Genomic DNA, 22,277 nt, shown 5'->3' with positions numbered 1-22,277 from the left:
ACAGGTTGACTGTGCGCTGTGTTTGTTTTAAACCTGCTTCCCATTAATTTCATTTGGTGGCCCTTAGTTCTTATATTATGGGAACAAGTAAATAACTTTTATTTATTTACTTTCTCCACACCACTCATGATTTTATAGACCTCTATCATATCCCCCCTTAGTCTCCTCTTTTCCAAGCTGAAAAGTCCTAGTCTCTTTAATCTCTCCTCATATGGGACCCATTCCAAACCCCTAATCATTTTAGTTGCCCTTCTCTGAACCTTTTCTAATGCCAGTATATCTTTTTTGAGATGAGGAGACCACATCTGTATGCAGTATTCAAGATGTGGGCGTACCATGGATTATATAAGGGCAATAAGATATTCTCGGTCTTATTCTCTATCCCTTTTTTAATGATTCAGAGAAGGTAGCAGGTTTAAAACAAATAAAAGGAAGTTCTTCACACAGCGCACAGTCAACCTAAACTCTCGAAACTACTACATGCTACAAGGGGCCACCACAGTGGTTCCCTTAACCCACCCAGCAATATTGTTAATCTGTCCAATATACTCTTAGCCCAGCAGAAGAATCTGTCCTATCTCGGGGCCTCTCCTTTTGCCCCTCCACCCCCATGAACATAATACAGTTCTGTGGTGACCTAGAATCCTATTTTCGACAACTCCGACTCAAGGAATATTTCCAACATACCTCTAACCAACGTATTAACCCACAGGGACCTTCCTACCAACACTACAAAAAGAAGGCATCCTCTTGAAGGTCGAAATAACAGATTGGACTTCTACATAGAGTGCTTCCGCCGACGTGCACGGGTTGAAATTGTGGAAAAGCAGAATCACTTGCCCCATAACCTCAGCCGTGCAGAACACAATGCCATCCACAGCCTCAGAAACAACTCTGACATCATAATCAAAAAGGCTGACAAAGGAGGTGCTGTCGTCATCATGAATAGGTCGGAATATGAACAAGAGGCTACTAGGCAGCTCTCCAACACCACTTTCTACAAGCCATTACCCTCTGATCCCACTGAGGGTTACCAAAAGAAACTACAGCATTTCTCAAGAAACTCCCTGAAAAAGCACAAGAACAAATCCGCACAGACACACCCCTGGAACTCAACCAGGGGTATTCTATCTGCTACCCAAGATCCATAAACCTGGAAATCCTGGACACCCCATCATCTCAGGCATTGGCACCCTGACAGCAGGATTGTCTGGCTATGTAGACTTCCTCCTCAGGCCCTACGCTACCAGCATTCCTAGCTATCTTCGAGACACCACTGACTTCCTGAGGAAACTACAGTCCATCAGTGATCTTCCTGAAAACACCATCCTAGCCACTATGGATGTAGAAGCCTCTACACCAACATTCCACACAAAGATGGGCTACAAGCTGTCAGGAACAGCACCCCCGATACTGTCACGGCTAACCTGGTGGCTGAACTTTGTGACTTTGTCCTCACCCATAACTATTTCACATGTATACCTTCAAATCAGCGGCACTGCGATGGGTGCCCGCATGGCCCCACAGTATGCCAACATTTTTATGGCTGACTTAGAACAACGTTTCCTCAGCTCTCGTCCCCTAATGCCCCTACTCTACCTGCGCTACATTGATGACATCTTCATCATCTGGACCCATGGAAAAGAAGCCCTTGAGGAATTCCACCATGATTTCAACAATTTCCATCCCACCATCAACCTCAGCCTGGACCTGTCCACACAAGAGATCCACTTCCTGGACACTACAGTGCTAATAAGTGATGGTCACATAAACACCACCCTATATCGGAAACCTACTGACTGCTATTCCTACCTACATACCTCTAGCTTTCATCCAGATCACACAACACAATCCATTGTCTACAACCAAGCTGTACGATATAACCGCATTTGCTCCAACCCCTCAGACAGAGACAAACACCTACAAGATCTCTATCATGCATTCTTACAACTACAATACGCACCTGCTGAAGTGAAGAAACAGATTGACAGAGCCAGAAGAGTACCCAGAAGTCACCTACTACAGGACAGGCCCCACAAAGAAAATAACAGAACGCCACTAGCCATCACCTTCAGCCCCCAACTAAAACCTGTCCAATGCATCATCAAGGATCTACAACCTATCCTGAAGGACGACCCATCACTCTCACAGATCTTGGGAGACAGGCCAGTCCTTGCTTACAGACAGTCCCCCAACCTGAAGCAAATACTCACCAGCAACCACACATCACTCAACAGAACCACTAACCCAGGAATCTATCCTTGCAATAAAGCCCGTTGCCAACTCTGTTCACATATCTATTCAGGGGACACCATCATAGGGCCTAATCACATCAGCCACACTATCAGAGGCTCGTTCACCTGCGCATCTACCAATGTGATATATGCCATCATGTGCCAGCAATGCCCCTCTGCCATGTACATTGGTCAAACTGGACAGTGTCTACGTAAAAGAATAAATGGACACAAATCAGACATCAAGAATTATAACATTCAAAATCCAGTCGGAGAATACTTCAATCTCTCCGGTCACACGATTACAGACCTGAGGGTGGCTATCCTTCAACAAAAAAACTTCAAAAACTGACTCCAACGAGAGACTGCTGAATTGGAATTAATTTGCAAACTGGATACAATTAATTTAGGCTTGAATAGAGACTGGGAGTGGATGAGTTATTACATAAAGTAACACTATTTCCCCATGTTATTTCTCCCCCCACCCCACCCCCCACTGTTCCTCAGACATTCTTAAAAAGAAAAGGAGTACTTGTGGCACCTTAGAGACTAACAAATTTATTTGAGCATAAGCTTTCGTGAGCTACAGCTCACTTCATCGGATGCATTTGGTGGAAAATACAGAGGGGAGATTGATATACACACACAGAGAACATGAAACAATGGGTTTTATCATACACACTGTAAGGAGAGTGATCACTTAAAATGAGCCATCACCAGCAGCGGGGGGGAGGGAGGAAAACCTGTCATGGTGACAAGCAAGGTAGGCTATTTCCAGCAGTTAACAAGAACATCTGACAGGTTTCAGAGTAGCAGCCATGTTAGTCTGTATTCGCAAAAAGAAAAGGAGAACTTGTGGCACCTTAGAGACTAACAAATTTATTAGAGCATAAGCTTTCGTGCATCCGATGAAGTGAGCTGTAGCTCACGAAAGCTTATGCTCTAATAAATTTGTTAGTCTCTAAGGTGCCACAAGTACTCCTTTTCTTTTTGTGAATACAGACTAACACGGCTGCTACTCTGAAACATGGGGAAATAGTTTTACTTTGTGTAATGACTCATCCATTCCCAGTCTCTATTCAAGCCTAAGTTAACATTCTTCTTAACTGCTGGAAATGGCCCACCTTGATTATCACCACAAAAGGTTTTCCTCCTTCCCCCACTCCTTCCTGCTGGTAATAGCTCATCTTAAGTGATCACTCTCCTTACAGTGTGTATGATAAAACCCATTGTTTCATGTTCTCTGTGTGTGTATATCAATCTCCCCACTGTATTTTCCACCAAATGCATCCGATGAAGTGAGCTGTAGCTCACAAAAGCTTATGATCCAATAAATTTGTTAGTCTCTAAGGTGCCACAAGTCCTCCTTTTCTTTTTTGCGAGTACAGACTAACACGGCTGCTACTCTGAAACCTGTATCCAAGTGCAGTTCATATAAAGCACTACTCCAGGCCCAAACACAGGGACATGAATAGGAAAGTATCTGCCTCTTATGGGCATGAATTGGAGGGTTTCTGGGATCTGACACCTCTCAAGCCAGGCTGGGGGATCCCTGCATGATCAGAGTCCAGGCAATCATTACACTGGTGGCTTCTGACCCCCTGCAGCCCAGACTGAAAACATTCCAGCTTCATCTCAGTGCCAAGGAGCACTGGACACCACATGGGATGGGAGGGATTCAGCTGGGGTGTCTTGCCCAATGCCCTCTGGGTGCTGCTCACTGTCTATTCAATGGGAAATAACTAACACATTCACAGGCTGCTCAAGTTGCGTCTGGGCAGCTGCATGTGGTATAGGAGAGAGAATAGTGCCCCCTGCAGGTGCCAGAGTGCCTAACACAAACTGGACACAAGCCAGTGTTGGTGTTCACGTTTTCAGTCTCCATGGCTTAGCCGTGGTACCTAAAAGCAAGGCCCCCCGTACGCTGTGCAGCAAGGGTGATGCTCATTCTGCACCAGCCAATGAGGAAAATGTCAATTAGATTCCATCTGAAAGTTAATGCTACAGTCAGCAGGGTCTCCTTCCTGTTGTTTAATCTGCCACTCGAGTCGACTGGTTTCACGCTGCCCTGTGAGTTTGAATTTGCCCGGGGCTGCAGAATTGTGCATTAAAACACACCACGGCCTTCCGGAAGCCGACAGGGGTAAGCTGGAGGCTTAGGGAAACAGTTTGTCTGGACTCTGGCCTTTGGGACTGTGAGATAAACACATTGGCTGGATTGTTTGCTAAAATGATCAACAGGGAAACAGCTAACAGTGTTGGCATCAACCACAAGAGCTAGAAAGGTAGGCCCGACACGCCGCTGGGCTACAGCAGCCTAGCATTGGCACCAATGGAGCCATGGCAATCACACCAGCTGTAGAACTGCCTAGCATTTCTTGTAGAGGAGACAGTAGCTTCCGGGGCAAATTCTGCAGCAAGGGATGGATTCTTTGGCAAATGCTACAGCTTCGGGGACCTGTAGTGTCTAGGGCCCTGGGTAAAACAGGTCACCATATGGACACGGACGTGTGGCAGCGCCTGCTTCTGTCTTCCTTCTCTTCACACAGCACTGTGGCTGGGAGCCGCTGCTGCAGTGGAATTGGTTTTCCCTGGGAGAATTAAGAGAAAGGAATTGGTGATTCAAGGTGGGGCAGGGCATATCTGGAAGGAGTGTCATCTACAGGTTGTAGAACCCAGGGATAGGACTCCTGGATTCTTTTCCCAGCAGTGCCATTGACTGACTGCATGGACTTGGGCAAGTCACTGAGCTCTCTCTGTCTCAGTTTCCCTATCATTAGATCTTCAACTGAAAGGCACAATGGTCCTTGCAGTGGGCACAGGGTGCCAGGGTGCAATGGAATACCCAGGGTAGCTACATTCTTCCCTTGTAGACGGGCACTAGGCAGGGTGTCATGCAGCTGTCTGCCCAGGGGCAACAATGCAGCAGGCAAGGTCTGCGTCTGATAGGAAAACTCCATTGCTCTCCCTATGGTAGAGAAGAGGCAGGGATCAGCTGCACTGAATGTTACAGGGACCCAGACAGACAGCCTGGTTCTCTTTGGCTAGACATGGATTGCAGCCATGTGGGGCTCCTGGGAGGGTTGCTCACTTCATGACCCTTTCACTAGGCGTTTGTAGCCGTTCTTGCGAGCCGGGAACCCGGAAGCCACCCCAAAGTTAGTAAAGCCCCGAGATGACCGGCCATGATGGCTCTGAGTCTGAGAGATGTGCAGAGTGTATTTTAGAACAGGTTGTCACGTGGGCACCTGTAGGGCAGCTGAGGCTAGACCCCACCATCCCGAGCCAAGCCATTGGCAGCCCTCCTGTGTACTGGTGGCCCCCTCATCCTGTGCTGCGGGGAACCCCCTGCAGCATGAGGGCAGCTCCATAAAGAGGAGCAGAAATGGGTAGGCCCCAAGCCCCATTTTGTAACAGGATGCCCACACGTCTCTGCCAACACTGCGTTCCCAAGCCTGCCATGGGATTGCCCGTGCTTGGCAGAGACACAGGGCCATTTGCTGCCTCTCAGTCCCTGGCCTCCGGTGGGCCATTAGCCTTGCTCTGTCATGCTGCTGGGGGCCAGTCTTTCTGTGGGATGCCCTGTCAGTAGGAGCTGGCTCTGACCCAGCAGGCGCTGATGGGCAGTAGATGAGGACACGAGGGGTGGGGGGTGTGCAGCTCCCAGGCCAACGCAGGAGACCTTATCACGCAAGGAAAATCCTGTGTGAAGACCCTCCTCCAATGAACTTAGCCTAGAGCCTGCCTGCCTGGAAACACCCAGCTGCCCCGTGCTCGTGAACGTCCTGCCTCAGCAAAGATCTGGGCTCCTGGGGGAAGAGTCAGTCCTTGCCACGGTTACACTGACCACCCTGCACGCAGCACCACCTGCCCCTCGCTGCCGTGGGGCCTCCTCAGCTCTCCCGGCTCCCATGATTCTGGGCTCTCTTCCGACCTTGCTGGCCATTGTCTCCCTTCACAGCACCTCTGCCCCTGCTGGTGTCCCTCAGGGCTCTGTCCTTGGCCGCAGGCACTGAACCCGTCCCTTCTGCCCCCCAGCTCCAACCTCCATGCAGCCTCCCCCAAACCAGCTTCCTCCCTTCCGGTGGGAAGGTGGCAAGCCCTGCATGTCCCACCGCCTTAGAGCCAGCACAGAACCTCTCGTCTTCCCTCTCAGGCCGGTCCTCTGCCTCCTGCTCCACCCCCCGCAGCTCCCGCCCCCCCTCACTCACAGGGAGGTGGTAAGGATGGAGGGGAGCATGGTGGCTGTGTGGCCGAGGGACAATTGCAAGGAGCCAACAAGCTGGCCCAAGGGAGTCCAGGGTTCAGATGCAGCAGCTTTGACGTTCCCAGGTGCCGGGGTGTTGAAGGCCCAGTGGTAGTGGGTGATGGGGTGCCCCAGGGGCTCAGCGTCTCTCCTAGCCCTCTGCTCTCTGATAATCACAGAACCTTGTGATCGAGGCCCCAGGCTGGGAGTCAGGAGGCCTGGCTCCGCGTAGCCTGCCGACGGGATGCTGGGGAGATCACGGAGGCCAGCGTCTTCAGTGGTGGCTTCTGACTCTGGGGGCGCCAGTTCACTGATGGCAGCGTGGACTTGATTTTGGAGGTGCTGAGTAGCTCTCTCTGCTGACGAGCACCGCTGGGAAGTCAGGCCCTCAGCGTCTCCTCGCCCGGCCAGTGGAAATCTCAGGGGTATTGTAGCCCCATTGGGCCCCTTCTGTCCTTGTGCCTCCATTTCTCCAGCAGATTCCCCCTCCCACAGTGGCTGGGCAGCTTCGTTCTCCAACGCTTGGGTGGGCTGCCGAGCTCACTGGAGGCAAAGGATGAGGTGATAGTTATTGCTTCCAAAGAGCCAGTGCTGTGGACCAGTGACTTGGGCTAGATGCTATGCCAGCTCAGCCAACCTGCTAGGCAATCTTGGGCATGCCCCTTCCCCTCTCCATGTCTCAGTTTCCCCTCCCACGCTTTGTCTTATTTATTTTACTTGTAAGTGTAACTCCAGTGGGCAGTGTGTGTTACAGCACCCCGTCTGTGCTGAGCCACACAGGATGAGACTCCCAAGGATGGGCTGAATTCCCCACTGCATGTGGAGTGCTAACCAATTGCTGGTTGGCAGCCCCCTGCCACTCTGGGACATGTCCCTGGGGCATCTGTACAATGGGCATGTTATTTTAACAGATTCTCCCCTCCCCGCCCGTGTCTAGTCCCAGCAGAGCACGTCCCCCTGGTCTGCAACCGGCCTTTTCCCTAGTAACCTCCCTGCATCGCCATGGCTCCTTGCCATGGGTCACTTTCCCAACGGTTTCAGAGTAGCAGCCGTGTTAGTGTGTATTCGCAAAAAGAAAAGGAGTACTTGTGGCACCTTAGAGACTAACAAATTTATTTGAGCATAAGCTTTCGTGAGCTCCAGCTAGCTCCAGCAGGTTAATTTATGGGGCAGAACAAGGGCAGGGGTGAGGCTCCCAGGAAACAAACCAGGTCCTACACGGGTGGGAGTTGAGGGCCCTCAGCCCCTAGCAGGATCATGATAAACCCCATTCCCTGGAGTCACCCAACTAGCCACTGACTAGAGCACAGGAGGGGTAAGGGAAGGGGGAGGCACATACACCCTGGGGGCCGGGTTGGTGGTAAACAAAGCTGCATGAGCTGAGAACAGCGCAGCATAAAGGGAGAGGAGATTCCCATTCATTAATCCGCCCCTTTGGAATGTTCCCCGGCCCAATCAGCCTGCCCCTGTGCGGATCTACACGAAGAATAATGCTCCAATGATTAGCAGGGGCTGTGCAGCGCCAGGGCTCAGGCCGGGGGGGCCTATGTGGGAGGATTGCACAGGAGCTGTCTCTCCTTTCATGCTAGCAAGCAGTTGGCGGAAGAATCTGGACAGAACCATTACTCACCAGTCCCCCTTTTGTTTAACCGCCCAGCAGTGCTTGTCTGAAGTTTTGAATAGGAGCAAAACTTGGAAGCAGCTAGAGAGAGACACATCCCGGAGCCTGGGCTGCAGGAGCCCAGGATAACTGCGTGGCACAACACTCCTGTTTCATGGGGATCTGCCCCTTAACCTGGGAGAAGCGAGCACAGAGCCATCTGCATGAAGGATAAACGGATGTCGGCGTGCCAGCTCTTGGCACTGGCTTGCAGCTTGCTGGGCTCTGCTTTGGGGGAGTTCCAGGTACACCAAGACCCTGAGAAGCTGCCCGTCCTGGTGCCGCTGCAGCAAGGTAACTGACAAATTCCACTGAAATAACTGACTAAGGGGCTGGTCAAGATTTTCCAGCACCAGCTAAATTGGTTGTGGGGGGGCACATATCTGATCTTGGACCTGGGAAACCCATCAATATATATCCTTGCAGCCAGTGCTGACCCAGTGCTCACTATGCCTCCTGGTGCACCCTCCGCCTCTACGGAAGCTGATGGGAGCTGAGGGCTCTCAGCACTCTCCAGCATCAGACCCTCACTCTGCTGGGCCAGGTGAAGTAAATCGGCGCCGCTGTGGTGGCCCCTATTTACACCAGGGAAGGGTCTGTTGCACAGTGAGGTTAATGGATGGTTTGTTGGTGGGAGGGAAGGTCTTGGAGCTGCTGAATGAGGGAAGCAGCACATTGTAACATCGGTCGTTGACGAGAGTCCAAACCTCAGGCCAGGGGAAATCCATTCCCTTGTGGGGGGAGTCAGGGCACGGCCAGGGTTTATCGGGGCTGGAGGAGAGTCCCCAGCCTGTCTGTACCCAAACAGATCATGGGTTTCAATCATTAGCATCAAATATTATTTTCATTTTGCAATCTCTTTGCTCGCAGGGTCTGATTGCCACATTGCAGGGCAGTTAGCCACATGGCCAGGCCCAGTCAAGGGGGCCACAACTGGGGCCAGATTTTTTACCCAGCAGGTGCCAAGAAAAAGGGAACGATTTTCTAAAGGGCGCTGCTAACCAGGTGGAGCTGTCCTGCCAGGACTCTGCTTTGTGCCTGAGATACAGCAGGGATACAGAGCTCCCCCTGCCCTTCCTGTCAGCCCCCCATGGACCGTGTGGGTGATCCCAGAAACACCCCAGCAAACATGCTGCGAGAGCACCCAAGGACGCCACTAGTTCTCCCTTTTCTCTAGCTATTCTCTCCCGCCCCCGCCCCTTTCATTGTGCGTTCGCAGCCCAGCCCCAGCACTTTGTCAGTTAAAGCCAGGGGGCCAGAGCCCGGTGTGGATCGCCCTATTTGTACCCAAGCAGCAAGACGCTCGGGCTGGCTCTGGAGCTGGTGTCAGTGGCTTGCAGGCCTTGACTGCTTTGTCTTCCACTAAAAGCCAGGCTTTCTTCTCTCCCCGTGTCACCATGGAGACCCGTATCCCTTCCTTGGCTGTTTGCAGGGTTACCCTCCAGCCAGGGGCTGGGGCCGGGCTTGGCTTGGATTCGTGAGCTGCTGCTGATGGAGGTGTCCTGGGCCAGGAGGCTGCAACTCCCAGAGTTGACTGCAGGATCCCAGCCCAGCCATGCTCTGCTGGGGACCGGGGGCTTCTCTCGAACTCATGTTCCCTGACTCCCTGCTTTGCTCCCCCTGCCCAGCTCCAGGCGTGAAGGAACGTTTCCTGCTGCTTTCGCTGCACAACAAACTGCGGAGCAAAGTCCAGCCGCCCGCTGCCAACATGCAGAGGATGGTGAGTCCCACTCTGCCTGCTCGCTCCCAGCCCCATGGGTCAGGAGCAGCAGGGCCCAGCAGGGTCCTGGGGTCAGGCTGCTGGTGATGGAGACGCACTGAGGTTGAACAGGGGACCCCATCAACCTCCTCAGGGGAGGGTGCGACTGCACTTTGGGGGATCCTCTGGAGAATGCAGGAGTCAGATCAGCTCCTGGCACTGGGCAACAGCTGAACCCTTCTGGCTAGTGCTCACGCCCAGAGTCCCAGGGCCTGGCTGTCCATGCCCGCCTGCGCTCTCCCCAGGCTCTGTCGGGCTCTGCTATGCCCAGGAGCATGAGACAGAACTGCAGAGTGGACCTGGGACTGCCAGTCTGGGGCCTGGGTGGGGGCGGGCAGGGCATGGCTGAACCCTGGTGTGGGGCACAGACAGGAATCAAAAACATCCCCCCCTCTGCCACCGTGTGCCAGCCTGCACAGGACTCCACGGAGATGTGGCTGAGCTGCACAAGGTCCAGGGCTTGCCCAGCCTGCTCACCTCCCATTGAACCCACAGCTCCAGGGCAGGCAGGGCAGCAGAGAGTCAGGGCCAACAGCGGAAAGAGGGAGGGTCTCTGTGCTGCATGGTGTCCCGTCCCCTCCCCCCCTCCCTCCGCTCCCTTCAGCTACCACAGACCCCCCTCCAGAGGTCTAGCCCCTTGGCCAGGAGGGGTGACCTTCCCTAGGGGGCCCCACACAGCCTTGCCCTCTGCAGCCCCTTGCCAGCACCAGCTCTCTGAACTGATTCCCTGCCCACGGTCACCTCCAGCTAGTGCCACCGGCCCACACGGCTCCTGGCAGCACAGTTGGAAATAAAGCTGCACATTTCAGACCAGCCTGTTGTTCAGCCAGATACCACGGGTGCATTCATGAGCAGCCTGGAGGGGTGACCCTGCTCAGAGTGGTACCAGGACACACAAACAGACACACAGCCTCACAGACACAGAGTCAGACAGACACACATAGAGACAGACACACACAAAGACTAACAGTGACTCCAGAGCAAACGAGCTCAGGTAGCAGCTAGCGAGGTCGTTTTCTCCACCTGGCAGCCTGACAGACTCAAGCTGGATTCATTCCCAGACTGAATAAATTGCATGTCACAGCCAGCCCCATGGACTAGGCTCCCTCCCGTGGCTGGGCTGGCCCCATGGGACAAAACAGCAAACCTGTCTCAGTCACTCAGTTGGGGGCTCTCACTCTGGGTCCTGGGGAGCAGGCACTGGCCAGACTAGAACCACGCAGATGTAGCCGGCATATCTCAAGGGCAAGATGTCAGGTGTTGGGCCCTCTGCTGTGGCTCTCCTCTCCTCCCCTCCCCATGGCCGGGGGCTGAGGCTGCTCTCTCTGCTCCTGCGTGGGGCTCACTGCACAGTGGAGACGCTGGAGCTGGGCCGAGGAGTATGCTCATTGCCCTAGTCCAGGCAGCAGCACTTACGTGAGGGCACCAAACTGTATGCAGCATTTTCTGTCTTCCCCTCCCACCTTCCCCGACAGCACAGGAGATTACTGATGCTGTCACTGCTCGGGCAGCTCCAATGAAGCAGGGCATCAGGGCAGGGCTGCAGCTAGCTATGGTCTCCCAGGGAGCCCTGGGGGGAGCCATTCACTTTGGGGGTGGCTTTTCTATGGACAGCACTCTCCCTTCGGCCAGCAGGGACAATGCCCTGCTAGGAAGCAGAGAGCCCTTCCCCACCCCCATGGCTTTGAGTGTGGCTGGGGACAGTCTGGTCCAGAGGTCTGCCCGAGGTGGGGCTGGCCTCCCGGAGGAAGTTCAAGCGCTGGCCCAGGGCTGGATTGCTACAACATGCAGCAGCTGCCTGTGTCTAGCCCCCATGATGGTCCCTGTCTACCAGTACGTCTGGGATCAGAACGTTGGGCCTGGTTCAATGGAGTGTCTAACATCCACCTCCATGGGACGCTGCGGACGGGAACTGTCCTGGTGCATCTCGCTCTTCCCTTCTCCTACCTCTGCAGCACCAGGTCCATCCCCGCTCTGGTGGAACATGGGACTAGGGGCCTCTCAGGCTGGTCCGATGGGGCAGGAGGTGGGCCCAGGTGGACCCCTGGGTGACTCAGTGGGAGGTAAGGCCCTGCCCGCAGGAGGGAAACCATGGTACATCAGCTGCTACTGACACAGGCTGAGTATGTTGCTTGCAAACCCTGGGGCAGGGAGCTGGGTGCCTGGGACACTGGCTGGCGAGGGTGAGGTAGTATCTGCCTGGCCAGGCACTGAGGATGCTTGCAGGCCTGGCTGATGGGCCCTGGGGAGACCCATAGTTGACACCTATTGGGAGGTGTTCTGCCCCCATTGCGGCCCCATTTGTTGCTCGGCTGAGGCATAGGGGATGCAGACGTCCCACAAGGGGAGGGGGAGAATCACCCAGCATAGGGCCCTCAGACGGAAGGGGTCATTTGGCTGTCACCCAGGCAGGGCACCACCTTTGGCAACCTAATTCAGCAACAGCAGGAAGCAAATCCAAGCAGTAGCCCTGCCCCCGGCCATCCGCCTGGGGCAGGTTCAGGCAGCCAGCTCTTGCTACCAGCACCCCAGGCCCACCTGCCTGCTCTCACAGGGAGAACATGGGCACTGGAGCTGGGAGGGCCATGTCATGCCATGTTGAGCTACCAGCAGCATGTCTGCCACTTGGCCTAAATGCCCCAAGTGCAATCCTACCCCACCCCAGCACGCGCATTTGGGCAGCCAGCCTGAGCCGCACCCATGCCCATGCCCCTGTGGACACCCAGCTGTCCCTCACAGCATGTACCCCAGCATGCTTTGGGCCTATCAGGTAGATTTCCAGAAGACACCAGGGCCAGACTTCCAAGTGCTCAGCTCCCACAGGGTACCCTCCTGCACCTGCCTCAGTTTCTCCTTCTGTTTGCCCATGAAAGAAGCGGTCTCTCAGTGCCAGATACAAAGCCCACCTCAGGGTATAATCTATTCACATGCACCAGTGCAGGAATCCCCCCAAATCCAGGCAGTAAAACCATTCTCGATAAACCCACAGGAACCATATAAGGGTACAACCATTCTTCCCATTCCCCTCCCAGGGCCAGTGCCTCCCACTCCGCAGTGTTCACAGCCACGCTGCGTTCCCAGTTCCTTGAGCCCCATCCAGGCCCCGCTCTCCAGGCCTCCCTGCGGACAGTGACCGGTCTCCCGACTCCACCACAGCTCCCAGGGCAGGTATCCCACAAGAGAGCTCCCCAAATTTTACTCTCGAGCCCCCACTGCCTGGGAGTCCTATCCCTGGCCAGGACAGGCCCATCCCTTTGCACCCAGCCTTGGCTTCCCCTGACCAACCTGGATCCTCCCTTTTGCTCAGGGGCAACTGCCCAGGCCGTTCACTCAGCAGGGCCCCAGCTTGGGGCAGTTCTCCCCAGCGGTTCTGTGCTGAACCCAGCTCTCTCCACCAGGGCCTCCCAAGCAGCCCTGGCAGCTCTCTGCAGCTGTCTCTGTCTCTGCTCTGGCTCTCCTGGTCTCAGGCCCAGGTGCTCTCTCTTTAGCCCAGCTGGGAGGTGAGTGACAAGTCACAGGTGCACTGGCCTCTCCCCAGCTCTCCTGTGACAGCACCTAGGGAAGGGCTGGATTTCCCAGCCTGCAGCCCAGGCACACAGCAAGTGTGATAACCTGGCCTCCAGTGGGGATGCCAAGCCCCTGACAAGCCCAGCCACAGCCCGTAACATTTAATAATAGTCCCATGGTAACATATCAAACGAGAGCTGGTCCCATTTCCAAAGCCCAGGGCTGCTTTAGCCTGGTCCCAGGACGTGGTCCTGTCTGCACCGGGGGCCAGAACCGCCGGGGGCTGACGGAGCTTGGCTGGCTCTGAATGATGGTAAAAGGCCGTTCTGCATGCATGGCCTAAGGTTCTCCATAGGTCGAGCCACAGGCCCACGCCAAGGCTCTTACCCGCTGCACCAGAAGCCTTCCTGGCCTGGTCAATAGCGCCCACCCACCACCACCAGCGGGAGGGAACCAGCAGAGAAACGGTGAGCCCACAAGGCCCTGGCTGAGGGGGGAAAGAGCCCTGGATCCAGTCACTGTGGCTGCAGCACGCCAGGCAGCTCTATCCTAGTCATGAACCGAAGCTGGGTGGGCTGCTGTGCATGGCAGAGGGTCTGAACCAAGGTAGGGGCAAGTGGGTCACTGCTCTGGTCTGTATCCTACTGGGCTGGGGGAACAGTGGGATTCAGTCACACAGGATGACTCCAGATCCTGGTTGCTCCAGGATTGCAGGATGGGCCGATCTGGATTCCAGACTCCACCAGCTGCACCGCCTGGTGCTGGGGTTAGCTCTTGCCCGTCTCTGGCTGGCATGGGGCGATCTTTAAATGCAGACTCCTCCATGAGGGAGGAGAGCTCTTACTGGGGGGAAGTTCTTGGGACCCCTAGCAGCAAGACTGGCTCCCCATTCTCCTCCCCCCAGGCATGCTGCAGGGGGTGGCAGGTGGAGGGGGTGGTGATGTGTGGGCAGGCCTGTGCCTGGACTGAGCCTGCCAGTGCAAGGGAGTAGCATTGGCTGGCCAGCACTGCAGGGTCTAGCGGGGGAGACAGACCCAAGCAGGGGACTCCCAGCCTCTTCTTTAGCTTGATTCTCAGAATTGTCCCACCCCCAAAAAGTGGGGCAGGACAGTGGCAGCCACCCCCAGCCACCGGCACAGCCTGGCAGCTGATTTGTCCTTACTGAAAAGCAAATATTCCATCCCCCTGCAGGCCTGCACCAGGGCATTGCAGGTCCCGCAGCAGCAGCTGCAGGGTGGTTTGGCCCCTCGCCAGCATCCTAGCACTGCCCTTTGCCTGGAGACACTGAGTCACTTCTGAGAGCAGAGGAGCCCGAGCCCAGTGCCCATGGTTTTATCTAGAAGGGGTTCAGAGACCCAGCGGGGCTGGGTCTGAATGGTGCCACTGGTCACAAAGGGACAGATTTTCACGAGCCCAGCATGCTGGGTGCTGAGTGCTTGTGAATCTGTCCCTAGGTCTATGATGGGTCCAAGCAACCCCCATCTCTGAACACCCAACCTCTGGGGAGGCTGAAATCTGGCTCCAGCCCCCTATTCTTGACCTCTCCCTGCTCCTCAGCCAGTGTGCTGATTGGGGCAGCCAGGGGTGACTGGGCAATGGGCAGGGAGTGCCTGGGGGCTGCAGGCACTGGGACTGGCACAGCTGGGCAGGCAAGGGCAGCACTCAGGAACAAAAGGCCATTAATCTCCTTGTCCTCCCAGCCTGGCACCTCGCTAGCAATAATTAATGGAGTTGGTTTAACTCAGGCAGCGGAGAGGGGAAGTTTGAGTGGTGAGTGGGTGGGGGTGCTTTACAGCTGGTTTCTTCAAGGATAATAAACTCCCCCAGTTCTCCACATGGGTCTAGGGAGGAAACGGGCCATCACTCCAGCCCGGGTGGTCCCCTCTCCACCTGGCGCGCCAGGAGCTTTTCCCCACAGCTCGCTTCTGCGCCAGACCCACTGGCTGCTGCTCCTGGGCTTCCAGATCAGGCCTTGTCATCCTGAATGGCTCTGCATAAATTCACGGAGCACCCGGAGGCAACCATGGCCTGTTTCCAATGTTGCACAGGCCACTCTGCTCAGTCTGTGCACATAGGGCATGGGTGGGTCCATTTTTCATATAGAAACAGGACGGCAAAGGGCCCCAGGCAGGAGTGGTGCGGTCCCTTTAAGGATGTGGGGTGGTGTCTCATGGCCCGGTGACAAGCTAGCAGGAGCCAGGCAGGTTTAATAGGTGGCTTTGTTCAGCTTGATCCTATTTGCATGGCAATAGCTGGGAGTTTTGCCATTACTCTCAACGCTGGCAGGAGCAAACCAGCGGATAGCTTGGCTGTTTGCTAACGGTCATTTAACCGAGCTGTTGCTAAGAAACGAAAATTGCTGCCATTTTTGTGGGACCTACCAAAACAAGCATCTGGGCTGCTTCCCCTTCTGGCTGTGCCCGGGGGGATGCTGAGCCCAAATCCGCTGTCATCTAGGATGCACAAATCAGGAAGCTAACGCACATCTGGGTGATTCTTAGCATTGCCAGCCCCTAGCTTTCCGGACTCAGGAGTCTAGCCTCAAAAAATCATGAAATTGGCTTAAAAGGCAAGTGATTTTTTAAAAAGCAATAACTGGTAGGTTCTGTTTCTTTGCTGTCTGGTGTTGGAGACGTTTGCGGTCACCCGCCTCCCGTTTTCCAGCTTTTCCCCACAGCCAGCTGGGCTGGAAACATAGTTTTTTTAACGCAAAGCAAGAGTCTCAATATAGTCCCTGACTCCAGGAGCTGGAGCTTTCAGCTAACCCCCAGGCATCGGGAGAGTCGCTAGGAAGTTGTAGGGGGCAGCAGCATTGGGCTCTCCTTCTGCATTAGGAGCACACGGGCCAGGGCAGGGGGCAAGGATCAGCTTTCGGTAAATGGAAAAGGGAAAAGCGAGAGTGTCAGGGAGCCATGCCTTCCCAGTGCTGAGGAGAGGGGTGAAGAATATGGCGGTTCCCCAGGATTTAGTCCACAGCTAGCCCTTTAAAACTCCTGTAGCTCTGCATGGCAACCTCCACTGACTAGCACTGTGCCCGCAGGGGGTTCAAAGGGCCAGGACTGAACTGAGCAGGTGCAGTTAACTCCAATGCGCTAGCACTGCCCTGCCCTCTGTCCCTGAAGAACTCTCCTGCTTGCCACCCTTGTCCTCGAGGGTGTTCCATCAAGCCCTCTGCCCATGCCCAGCTCTGGGGCTGAGGAGCAGGAGTGTTTCCCAGCAGGGCCTTTTACCCCACCTCCTACCCCCCAGGGTCAGGTGGAAGGATCCCATGGGCTTCCCATGTGCCACTCCCCATCCCGGGGCTGGGAGCCTGGCATCTCTGCTGGCAGTGGTGTGGGAGGGTGACTCACCGCAGCTCCCATGTACGGCGCTTGGCTCCTGGCCTGTGAGAGCTCTGTCATTTCCTCCTCCCTTCGGCTTCCCTGAGAGCCATGGAAATTGCAATTTTAACCATCTGGAACAAGATGTTTTTCTGCCTGGGAACAAACAACTGCCTGGTCTTCCTCCCACCCCTGCGTGCCATCCTCCTCCTCCCATGCAGGCAGGGGCCGCCGGATCCAGCCCACCTTGAGGGGTTGGACATTGAACTCACTGATGCCAGGGCTAGACGCCGTCCCTGCCCCACTGCCCACAACAGCCCCTGGAAAGTCACCACATGCATGTCCTGGCCCTGGTGTGTCCCCTGCCCATCGCGTGGGCATAGAGGGTCAGATCCTCAGCAGGCCCCAGTTGGATTTCAGCTGCCTGGCACCTGCTGAGCTCTGGCCCTGAGCTCCTGCCCGCCCCTGGTGCTCAGAGCCATCAGCAGTTGCAGGGGCACAGCAGTGCTGGCGAGCCCGAAGCCTGCGGGAGAACCTGCTGCTCAGTGGCTATCGTGGGCAGTCTCAGGTGGGCAAGGGCCTGACCTTGGTGTTGAAGAGTCACGCTGCTCTGTGCTGCCAGCTGCAGCAGAGGGAGATGAGGCACACGGCACCCCTCGTGGCATGGACTGAGGCAAGCAGTTTGGAAAGGAGCATGGCCTGAGCCACTGAGGGTCTGGTCTGCAGAGGGGATATGAACCTGCAGCTCCCTCTTGCAGCCAGCCAGCGGTGCTCCCCCTTTGCAGCCAGCTGGGAGGGCGCTCCCCCTCACAGCCTGCCGGGGGCACTCCCCTGTGCAGCCAGCGGGAGATTCAGGTGTTTCAAGCTGGGCCCAACATACCAGTGCCCACTTCTGTAAACGTGGCCGCACTGATCTGGTTTTGCCTCCCCCCGGATCTGATCAGCAAGAGCCTGGGCTCTCCCGCCAGCTGTAAGGAGCAGCTCGTGGTGGAACAGGACTGATACCCAGCCTCAGTGCAGCAGATCCGAGGTCCAAGTGGTGGTGGGGCAGAGATCTGGGCCATCTCCTTTCACCCATGGACCCAGCACCCGAGGCCCCCGCGGAAACCGTACTGGCCAGGCCCTGGTGCCCCCGGAGGCTCTGCACGCTAACGCTCACTTTCTGCACTGACAGGACTGGAGCGAGAAGCTGGCCCAGCTGGCCCAGGAGCGAGCAGCCAGCTGCCTGGTGGGGGCCCTACCCCACCCTCCGCACCACGCCCAGCATGTGGGCTGGAATGCCCAGCTGCTCCCTGCAGGGGTAGCCAGCTTTGCCACTGTGGTGGAGCTGTGGTTCAATGAGGGACAGAGCTACAACTATCACGCAGCACAGTGTATGGAGAACGCCACCTGCAGCCACTACACCCAGGTAAGCCAGCAATGGGCCCAGCTCTGTCTCCTCCCCGGGAGTGCCGGGCACCAGCAAATGCCCCACAGTGAGACTTTGGTACAGTGAGAACAGTTCCCTGTGTGTAGATCAGAACTTCCACCACATGACTGGGTGCTACTGGGCCACTCCAGGTAGCCCAGGGCTGGAGGAGCAGGTGGCCTGCAGGTCAGGATGGAGGCACACTGGCACAGCTGTGTGTGGTGAGCCACTGCTGGCTGCAGGGATTCATCGCTGCCCAAGATCCGGCCCCATGGCTGCCAGGGTCATGAAAATGCACCTAACTCTGTTTGTCATTGTCTAGTAACCATCACCGCCTGCTGTCCTCTGTCACGGGGAAAGCCAGCAGGGCCTGAAGGGCCTGGCTGCTCAGAGACAGGTGGCGCTGGTAATGCTGGGCCTGACAAAGAGGCCTCCAGCCCTGCCCATGTGGGTGAGGCCCTGTGGGAGGCCTGGACCCCGCATATGCCCACATCATCCCTGAGGCAGGCAGGGGGAGGGAATCGACCCTCCGGCAAGCAGCTAGAGATGGGACTGTTCGTGTGGGATGGCTGGGCCCAGAGCTGCGGGGTCTGGGGAGAGGCTGGGCCATACCTGAGAATGCCCTACCCCTCCTCAGCCAGGGCGTGAGCAGGGCTTTCCCAGGCCAGGGGAGGGAAGGGAGGTAGGGTTGCCAACTTTGGTTGGACGAATTCCTGGAGATTTCATCATATGACATAATCTTTAATTAAAGATTACTCTTTAATTCCCGGAGACTCCAAGACAATCCCTGGCAACCCTAAAGGGAGGGGAGCTCAGTGCTCTGTGGAACAAGCTGTGGCTGGGGTGGATCCAACCAGGCCATGGGATGCCAGTAGTGTGACCAGAGGGCCCGATATTCAGGGCTTCATCTTATACAGACACCAATTATCCCCCATCCCGTCCCGAGACGATTGTTCACACTGGCTATCTGGGCTCCCTGCAGAGCGTTGGGCTGAGACTCTTTGGCCTGCCAGTTTAATAGTGGGGGTGGTGGTGGGGGGAATCTCCCCATAGGCCTTTCCCAGCCTTTCACAATGTGACCCGGTGGGCAGCGATCACCAGCCTTACAGCCACCCAGCAACAGCTGGCAACTTAATGAAGCAAACTGCCAACCCCCACACAGCTGGCACTGTGCCTGCAGCCGTGGGGAGGGGTGACCCCCGTCGTGGTGGGCATAGGCTGGGCAGGTGTGCTGAGGCCTGCACCGTGTCTCTCTTGCAGCTGGTCTGGGCCACCTCCAGCAGGCTGGGCTGCGGGAAGCATGCCTGCATCGAGGGCCAGGAGAGGAGAGAAGCTTTCGTCTGCGCCTACTCCCCGGGGTAAGGCCCCTCGGCATGCGCACGGGCAGCCTGGGTGGGACCTGCCACCCTTCCCACCTGGCAGGCACCTAGGCCATGTGCTCACCCCCCTCATCTCCCCCAGCAGCCCCAGTGAGCCCACACCACAGCCCCCACCCCCACCCCATGTCATTCACCCCAGCCCGGGCTGCAGGCCATATGAATGCCATAGAAACTTGGTGGGTGGGGCTTATAATGGAAGTAGGCAGGGCTTTGCAGCACGGCAGCAGACAGTAGACGGGGCTTATAATGGAACATCAGAACAGCCAGACTCCTGTCTGCGGACAGTGGCCAGTGCCAGGTGCCCCAGAGGGAATGAACAGAACAGGGAATCATCAAGTGATCCATCCCCATTCCCAGCTCCTGGCAAACAGAGGCTAGGGACACCATCCCTGCCCATCCTGGCTAATAGCCATTGATGGACCTGTCCTCCATGAATTTAACTAGGTTTTTTTTAACTCTGTTATAGTCTTGGCCTTCACAACATCCTCTGGCAAAGAGTTCCACGGGGTGACTGTGCGTTCCTTTTGTTTGTTTTCAACCTACTGCCTATGAATTTCATTGGGTGACCCCTAGTTCTTGTGTTACAGGAAGGAGTAAATAACACTTCCTTAGTTACTTTCTCCACACCCGTCATGATTTTATAGACCTCTATCATATCCCCCCTTAGTTGTCTCTTTTCCAAGCTGAAAAGTCCCAGTCTGATTAATCTCTCCTCATACAGCAGCCGTTCCATACCCCTCATCATTTTTGTTGCCATTTTCTGAACCTTTTCCAATTCCAATATATCTTTTTTGAGATGGAGCGACCACATCTGCACACAGTATTCACACTGCACAGTGTGGATGTACCACGGGTTTATATTAAGGCATTATGATATTTTCTGCCTTATTACCTATCCCTTTCTTAATGATTCCCAACATTCTGTTCGCTTTTTTGGCTGCCGCTGCACATTGAGTGGATGTTTTCAGAGAACTATCCACAATGACGCCAAGATCTCTCTTGAGTGGGAACAGCTAATTTAGACCCCATCATTTTATATGTATAGTTGGGATTATGTTTTCCAATGTGCATTACTTTGCATTTTTCAACATTGAATTTCATCTGCCATTTTGTTGCCCAGTCACCCAGTTTTGTGAGATCCTTTTGGAGCTCTTCACAGTCTGCCTGGGACTTAACTATCTTGAGTAGTTTTGTATCATCTGCAAATTTTGCCACCTCACTGTTTTCCAGATAATTTTCCAGATAATTTATGAATATGTTGAATAGGACTGTTCCCAGTACAGACCCCTCGGGGCCACCACCATTTACCTCCCTCCGTTCTGAAAACTGACCATTTATTCCTACCCTTTGTTTCCTGTCTTTTAACCAGTTACTGATCCATAAGAGAACCTTCCCTCTTATCCCATGACAGCTTACTTTGCTTAAGAGCCTTTGGTGAGGGACGTTGTCAAAGGCTTTCTGAAAATCTAAGTACACTATAGCCACTGCATTCCCCTGGTCCACATGCTTGTTGACCCCCTCAAAGAGTTCTAGCAGATTGGTGAGGCATGATTTCCCTTTACAAAAACCATGTTGATTCTTCCTCAACAAATTATGTTCATCTATGTGTCTGACAATTTTGTCCTTCACTACAGTTTCAACCAGTTTGCCTGGTACTGAAGTCAGGCTTACCAGCCTGTAATTGCTGGGATCACCTCTGATGCCCTTTTTAAAAATTGACATCTGTTACGGACTCACAGGACTTGTGCCCTCTCTCAGCTCCGTACAGTCCCTGGGAGGAACCCCTTTCAGTGCAACAGCCCTTCTCGGGGTCCACCCTCTCTCGGGGGTTAGGCCGTAGGCTCCTCCACCTTCTGGAACCGCACCTCTCTGAGCCTCCAGTATGCCTGTCTCTGCCCTGGGCCCCCTCAGGGAGTCCTCTCACTCTGGAACTCCAGGGCCTCCAAACCCAGAGGAAATAATGCGACCCTGATCTCTAGACCGATCGACTTTCAGCCAGCGTAAAACAGGAGGGTTTATTGAGCATCTGAACACAGCATGGGAGACTCTCAGGGCCTCAGGCCTAGCCTCCTTCAGGACAGTACATCTGGTCTCTCCAGCCTCCAGGTGGGCTCTGGCTACTCTCCCCTCCCAGCCCTGAGACCCCCTCCTTCCAGCTGGGCATCCGATATCACCATCCCCCAAGTCCCGCCTCTGTCCTGTGTCTTCTCTCCCAGGTAAACAGGCCGCATGGGTCTCCTCTCCTCTCAGCCTCTCCTCTCATCCGCCCTTTGTTTCCCCTCTGGCTGGAACCAGCTGATCAGGTCACCCGGGTCCTCTCCCTACAGCCCATTGTCCTCCCACTGGCCAGAACTGGCTGAGACTTCCCAGCGGTGCCTCCCGGTCACCAGGTCACCAGTCACTGGGGTATCCATTCTCCAGGCTGTTTGCTGGCCCTCTGTAACAACAAACTCCCTCTCCCACCACCTCGTTAAACCAGTAACACCCAGAGTCCCACCCCCTCTGCATGCAAACCATTGAAAACAACAAGAAAACCCCCCATTTCATCGCATCTTTCCCCCCTTCGAGTCTGAACTGAGCAGAGTCACTTAGTCATGACCTGGGGAAGTTCAGGGCCCCCACCCTGTAATAAAGCATTGGCTATAACATTGGCACTGCCCCTCACATGGACCACCTCCATGTCATAACCCTGGAGGAGCAGGCCCCATCTCAGGAGCTTGGCATTAGCCCCTTTCATTTGGTGAAGTCACGTCAGGGGCGAATG

General features: G+C 55.1%; 1 protein-coding gene and 1 long non-coding RNA gene across 3 annotated transcripts in view; one reads left to right on the top strand and one right to left on the bottom strand.

Moving 5' to 3' along the window:
• Window positions 1-3,667: 3,667 nt before the first annotated feature.
• On the bottom strand, window positions 3,668-8,191 carry LOC122456333. The gene is made up of 3 exons (XR_006275197.1): window positions 8,111-8,191; window positions 6,663-7,023; window positions 3,668-4,825 (listed from the first exon to the last, which is right to left on the bottom strand). It is a non-coding gene; the product is annotated as an uncharacterized LOC122456333 (long non-coding RNA).
• The window catches only part of CLEC18C (C-type lectin domain family 18 member C), a 36,460-nt gene continuing 22,161 nt past the window's right edge, over window positions 7,979-22,277 (top strand). Inside the window, exons 1-4 of one of the 2 annotated variants that reach the window (XM_043495197.1) lie at window positions 7,979-8,434; window positions 9,769-9,860; window positions 17,901-18,134; window positions 19,395-19,492. In XM_043495197.1, coding sequence (XP_043351132.1) covers window positions 8,305-8,434; window positions 9,769-9,860; window positions 17,901-18,134; window positions 19,395-19,492 — 554 coding nt within the window. In that variant the 5' untranslated portion in view covers window positions 7,979-8,304. The remainder of the gene's footprint in view (window positions 8,435-9,768; window positions 9,861-17,900; window positions 18,135-19,394; window positions 19,493-22,277) is intronic. The other variant, XM_038368931.2, reaches the window with a different exon arrangement.

The sequence above is a fragment of the Dermochelys coriacea genome, chromosome 12 (genome assembly GCF_009764565.3).
Source record: "Dermochelys coriacea isolate rDerCor1 chromosome 12, rDerCor1.pri.v4, whole genome shotgun sequence".
Classification (NCBI taxonomy): Eukaryota; Metazoa; Chordata; order Testudines; family Dermochelyidae; genus Dermochelys; species Dermochelys coriacea.
This window is presented reverse-complemented; position numbering and strand designations above follow the sequence as displayed.